We start from the raw sequence: 7,188 nt of genomic DNA on the forward strand, positions 1-7,188 counted from the left end.
ACCTTTCCCCCGTCGAAAAAAAGTCACAGGTTGTAACTAGACGAAGTCACGCTCTCTCTATTCACCCCCTCCCCCCTCTCCCTCATCAACACCAAGCACTCTAAATAAAACATTATAAAAAGATCTTTATGGTACGCATATAGCGCTCTCGAAGCCACCGAGTAATTATGACGGTCATGTCATCAACCGCACGGCGCTCGTCTCGCACTTTCTCGCGGGATTTTACGTGATTGTGGCGTTTCCCGCCGATGCGCTTCGTGTGAGTCGTCTATCTGCTGCGGTGGGGGGGAACGTGCTTATGGGCGAATTATACTTGAATTCTTTATTTGGTTATAGAAACTTTTGATTGGCAGACAAGAGTCGACAGAGTTTATTTCTGTTCCGATTTGGATTTAGCTAATATTTGAAATTATTCAGTTTCCCGTGACAATGCGTTCTCTGCAACTCTATTAAAGTTCTTCCCGGGGTAATAAAAGAACCCCCTCCCCCCTCATAAAAAAAGAAAAAGAAGAAGGAAAGAAACATAAAGAAAGAGAAAAACTGAAAGGAGAGAAAATGCCAATTCCATTGGTCGTTGCCCTAACGTACCAGAAGGAAAGTGACCGGACAACGAGGTGCCGTCCAGTCCCCTGGGGACTCCCCTAGGAAGAGGGCTCCTGTTTGGAGAGACGCCGGGGCAAGGGAGACGAACTTTCACTCAACGGACTTCCCCTGCGAGTAAGTCCAGTGGTTTGGGGTCTTGCGTAAGGATTGTTACTTGGTCTTGCTGAAATAATTTGGGTTTTACCACACGTTACTTGTTACTTGTTCTGGTAACAAAGGACATTCGCACCGCATGACACACGTGATGCAGACCGATTTAGCGATAAAGAGAAAAATAAACCTTTACATCCATTGTCTTTACAGTCATCATACTCGTTGACAAAATGCAGTTCCGTTGTGTTGTACGCGTAATTCAACAACAGTTTCAAGGTAATACACTAGTGTGTTGTTGAGGTTAACTGCCTTTGTGGCTTTGGTACCTCAGTTGTTGCTACATCGCGAGCTGTGTTTTATTGTTAGAGTAAATAGCTGAAGGTTATAATAAGTGGCATTAATATCATTATTCCAAGACTTAACGTAATGCTGGTGGTGATAACTGCGATATCGATTACTAGTATAATGATAAATGCAATGGATAGAGGTAGAATGATCATACAGTGACGGCGACTGTCAAAGTCAAACGATAACTTGCTCTGATTATTTTTATTAAAGGCATTTATGACACTATGACAAATGTTGCGTATCTATTTATGACTAAATAATTAAGACATTGTTCCCAGTGCGAAACATAACATGTACTTACATCCTTCGAATAATGAACAGAATTTCAGAGTAGATGTAATCATTACGAATATTATCCGATATTATAGTTTTGAAAATGACAGTTTAGTAAATGGCCAGCAGACGTTACCGTTTCATATAGAATTATAGATCAGTACATTGCCCCCCCGAATGTTTAAAGTGGAGAAGTCTAATTAATTTTCGTATGTCTTTTAAAATTTTCTTCCAGGGTAATTGGTCCAAACCAGAACATCAAAGAATACATTTTCTCTCTTAGCGTTTGTGGTAAAAGTCTTGCTACAGTGCCGTCTGTTGTAATCTACAAGGTTTGATGCTAAGTGTCTAGCAAGCGGTCAGTAACCTTAGATAATCAAATAGCAATGCTGATAAAAACAGTAATAGAGAGAGAGAGAAAAAAAAAAAATTAGAGCGTTAAGTAAAAGCTTTTACCTGGCCTGTTCATTGTACATGAAAGGGCAATTTATCAATTCCTTAATTCTTCATCCGTGCTTTATGTACCCCTCACAAACACTTGATCTTAAACAAACTGCAAAAAAATATACCTGAGTGAATCCAGTAAGAGGACACACACAAACACACTCACGAGTACCACACATGAATATATCTTCATGATAAAATAAAGACAAGAGAAAAAAGAGTGAGAATAAAATATCACAACGACCCTTCCGCAGCCACCAATCCACAAGAGAAAGTGAGGAGAGGGTGAGTGACCCAGAGGTGGCGCCACTTGGCTGCCAACGAGGGTTTTTAACGATGCTAAACCCGCGAGGCCTTTCGCTTTCCACGAGGATTCTTAGCGACGCGACGGTATGCACGCTGGGAGACGAGTGTGAAAGAGCTGATTGCACATTTTTTTCGTCGGAATTGTATTTAATTTTCTTTATTTACTTGTTTATTTTGTATTTTTTTCATTTATTTTTTATTTATATAGGGAGGATGATTTATCATCTGTGACTTTGATTTTAAACTTGAACTTGAAATTTATTCTAAGTTGTGCGGTACGTGTGTGTGTGTGTGTGTGTGTGTGTGTGTGTGTGTGTGTGTGTGTGTGTGTGTGTGTGTGTATACATATTCAAAAAGGTGTGTGTATGTCTTTAAACAGATACACATATACATATATACATACAAATATATCTATCTATTTATATATGTATGTGTTTGTGTGTGTGTGTGTGAGTGTGTGTGTCTGTGTGTGTGTGTGTGTGTGTGCATATTTGTATACATACAGCACGTACTCATGTACATCAAATGCACATGTACCTGTACATCACACCACATCTTTCCACATCACACACACACGAGGCCAGACCTGACACAAAAATCCGCGAAGGCAGAACGATAGTGACTGCACACGCAAGCCCCACATGCACGACCATCAAGTAAGAATAGAATTTCTAGCACGTTTCTAGTTTTTTTTTATAATTATTTTTTATCATGATAACATGGTGATAGCAACGCCAACAGTGAAGATGATAACACTAATATTGACAATACTTCAATGAAGATAGTTGTGGTAACAATAATGATGATAATGATAACAGCGATGATAATATTAAACTAGAAGGTACTCACGTTATAGCAATAGTAATACTAACAAGAGTGTTAATGATGATAAGAATGAAATGATAGTGAGAGAGATTGTGATGATAATGATTATCATCATCAGCAGCATCATCATCATCATTATCATCATTATCATTATCATTGCCATTTGTATTATTATTATTATTATTATTATTACCATTATTATAGTCATTATCATTGCCATTATTATTATTATTATTATCATTATTATAATTATCATTATTATTATTATTATTATTATTATTATTATTATTATTATCATCATCATCATTATTGATATTGTTCTTCTTCTTCTTCTTCTTCTTCTTCTTATTATTATTATTATTATTATTATAATTATTATTATCATCATCATCATCATCATTAACATCATTGTTATTATGATAATGATGATAATGATGTTGGTGAAGATGATTATGATGTTTATAATGATGGTATTAATAACAACAACAACAACAGTAATAATAATAATAATGATAATGATGATAATGATAGTAATAATAATAATGATAATAATAATAATGATGATAATAATAATGGTAATAATAATGATGATGATAATGATATTAATAATAATAACAATAATAATGATGTTAATAATAATAAAAACAGTAATATATATTATTGTCATTATTGATGGCTGATCACCAGCGCAGTGGCAAGCAACGAAGCAAATACCAAGGGGAAGAGGAAGAGAGAGAGAGAGAGAGAGAGAGAGAGAGAGAGAGAGAGAGAGAGAGAGAGAGAGAGAGAGAGAGAGAGAGAGAGAGAGAGACAGAGAGAGACAGAGAGAGACAGAGAGAGAGAGAGAGAGAGAGAGAGAGAGAGAGAGAGAGAGAGAGAGAGAGAGAGAGAGAGAGAGAGAGAGAGAGAGAGAGAGAGAGAGAGAGAGAGAGAGAGAGAGAGAGGGGACGAGAGAGTGAGAGTGAGTGAGAAACAGAGTCAGCGTGGATTGTCATGGACCCAGTGCCACTTCAGCTTGTAGTTAACGGCGATTTTTTTTTCTTTTTTTGTAACGTGTTATATTATGACTCTTACACTTGGATACCAGTTTAGCCTGAATAAAATACTTGGCTCAAGATGCCTTTGTTCTCACTAGAATATTGAAGATAATAATGACAACGATAATAATAAGATTAATGATACTGATAATGATAGTTATATTAATACGATAGAATCTGCTCTCTGCCTTTCACATCTTCCACTACTTCTGCTCTTAAAACAAGTGACTAAAACAACGAAAATAATCAAAACGAAGGAAGTGACTCAACGAAAGTGACTAAAACAACGAAAAGAACTAGACGAAAGAGATTAAAACAAAGGAAGTAACTAAACGAAAAGGACTAAACAAAAGTGGCTAAAACAACGAATGAATACAACAACAAAAGGGCCTAAAACAACGAGGGACTATAACAACGAAAGGCCCCCAAACAAAGAAACAGACTGAAACGGCGACACAACAGCAAGGTCTACGGGGAACACCCACCTGGCCCATACAGTGTGCCCACGCCTGTGCAGTTAGCCAGGGTGGTAAATAAAGGACTAAACTAAAAAACACACGCGAGATCTCGGCGCCGGCACCTCCTTCTGTCCACTGTGGGTCTTGCTCTCTATCGTGTCCCGTCTTGTGGAGGTGCATTATCTCGTGCTGTTATTATTATAATTTTGGTCTTCGTTTTGTTTCCTTTTCTCTCTTTATTTGTATAGACTGATATAGATTCTTTAAAGAGAAAAGAAGAGAGCGAGATGGAGAGGTAGAGGTAGAGTGAGAGTGAGAGTGAGAGTGAGAGTGAGAGTGAGAGTGAGAGTGAGAGTGAGAGTGCGAGTGCGTGTGCGAGTGAGATGAGACATATATAGAGATAGAGATAGATAGATAGATAGAGAGAGAGAGAGAGAGAGAGAGAGAGAGAGAGAGAGAGAGAGAGAGAGAGAGAGAGAGAGAGAGAGAGAGAGAGAGAGGCAAAGAAACATACAGAAAAAAGATAAAGAGCAGAACCAAGGGAAAATGTAGGCAGAGCCCACGAAGTAAGAGGCGCCGGTAACCGGAGAATGGCATCAAGCCGACTTCGGCAACCGGTGTGGCTGGCTGTCGACGCGCCGGGTTACTTTCATCGCCGGGGATATTTTTTGGGCGTTGCTAGGCGCCAGGACGTTCATCTCCGGGCTGGCTACGGGGGAGGTCGTCTCTGCAGGAATGAGGGAAGTTTCAGTGGGTTGAATGTGGGTTAACAAGGGCGGGCCGGGTAACGGTGTGGTGAGGTGCGGTGGACGGTGCGCCGGTTCTTGGCGAGATGAGACGTCCGCATTGTGCTGTTTTTTTTATCTTTTGATTTGTGTGGTATGCTATTCTTGTTTTCCGGATGGTCTGTTGGCTTAATTGATAACCAGGCCAGTAAAGATTAGTGTTTTAGTCTAAAATATTTAACACAAAGTACAAAGTGATGGAACATGCTCGTGATAACGGTACGGAAGAAGATGGGCATCAATATCGCCATCATCATAATCCTTAACAGTCATCCCGCCTCATCCTCATCAATATGAATTTACGATCTATTTAACACACGCTCCTTCCTTTGCCAACAGAGGAAGCCACGTACGTATGCGGGCAGCCGGAGCAGCGCGGGTACTGCCGGGCGCTGCACCACCGATGGGTCTGGGACGCCAAGCAGAGGACCTGCTCCCTCTTCGTCTACGGCGGCTGCGGTGGCAACGAGAACAACTTCGAGACCGAGGAGACGTGCCTCGAAGTGTGCTCGAGGACGTAAGGCCTAACTTCAGGAGGAAAAGGAAAGCGGGAGTAAGGAAGAACGAGTCTGCAGATGTGTCAGTATTTCTTCAAAGGAATGTTGTTCTCAGTGTGTGTGCAGTATACTGGACAGTGCCCTGTGTTAGGGTCATGTCGTCATCTTCAGTGTTCCAGGTTTAGCTGTGTTCTGTCACGGGTCATATTGGTTTAATCATAACGTATTTTTTTTTCTAAAATTCACACAAGTTGCCAGTTTTCTCTTTCTCTACATGTCGCATATTGTATTTCACATATAAAACACACTGAAAATCGCCCTGAAACAACGGTATTATGCATAGTCTTACTATCATTACGATATGGTACAAAATGTCATTGTTTATTTCTTCATGAGGAGCGATTCTGAAGGTCTAACCAGTGATGAATGAAATCTACTAATATGGCGAATTGCGCTTTTGTTAAAATAGGGAGAGAAATTGATCCTACCTTGGTTATAAATATATTCCATGTTACCACCTATGTTACCATTTATATATGTTTTTTTTTTCTTTCGTCTCAATGGATCTCCTCGCTGAATGGTGAAAAAATTACCCAAAAAAATACATTTTTTCTTTGTTTAAGTTGCAAAAGCCATCAGCGGGGAAAACGGTGTTCCTTTTATGTTACCATGTGTGCTGAGGGTTGTGCAAGTCATCGAGTCTTAGGTTAGTCTTGCAAGTGTGTAAGATGTTTCGCATGAAGGAAGTATGTGTTCACGTACACGAATAGGTGCGTTTGTATGTAGATTGTAAAAAAAAAAAAAAAAAAAAAAAAAAAAGAAAAAAAAAAAAGAAACATCAAATAGTACGGTTTCATATCTTCATAATGACGTAATTTTCCCCCTCCACCTTCCCTTACCCAACCAATCCACATAACATCTCCGCCTCCACCGTCCCACCCTAGATAGACCCCCCCTTGTCCTATACCCCCTCCCCACCAGCCTAACTACCCCCTCCCCCCACCCCACCGCACCCACAGCCTTCTTCTCTCGTATCCGGATTTTTGAATATTTTTTTTTTTTTCATACACGAGAAGAAAATTTCGGCCTTGTTTTCGTTGTTATATCTCTTGTTGCTTCTTTTATCATGTTACCATTTTAGATTAAGAAATACATATATCATAGGTATATGAATATGGATATATATATACACACAGTATATACATATATATATATATATATATATATATATATATATATATTTATATATATACATACATATATATGTATATATATATATATATATATATATATATATATATATACACACACACACACACATACACATAAATAAATAAATAAATATATAAATAGATAAATAAATAAATAAATATATATAAACACACACACACACACACACACATATATATATATATATATATATATATATATATATATAGAGAGAGAGAGAGAGAGAGAGGTATATATACATGTGTATATATATATATATGTATATATATAAATATATATACGTATGTAT

General features: G+C 38.3%; 1 protein-coding gene across 1 annotated transcript in view; it reads left to right on the forward strand.

Moving 5' to 3' along the window:
- LOC125028345 (boophilin-G2-like) overlaps positions 1-6,889 on the forward strand; it is a 10,341-nt gene extending 3,452 nt beyond the window's left edge. The window contains exon 4 of the mRNA XM_047617828.1: positions 5,512-6,889. Within this exon, the coding sequence (XP_047473784.1) occupies positions 5,512-5,693 (182 nt within the window). The 3' untranslated portion in view covers positions 5,694-6,889. The remainder of the gene's footprint in view (positions 1-5,511) is intronic.
- Positions 6,890-7,188: the final 299 nt, after the last annotated feature.

This window comes from Penaeus chinensis, chromosome 8, assembly GCF_019202785.1.
Source record: "Penaeus chinensis breed Huanghai No. 1 chromosome 8, ASM1920278v2, whole genome shotgun sequence".
NCBI classification, from domain to species: domain Eukaryota; kingdom Metazoa; phylum Arthropoda; class Malacostraca; order Decapoda; family Penaeidae; genus Penaeus; species Penaeus chinensis.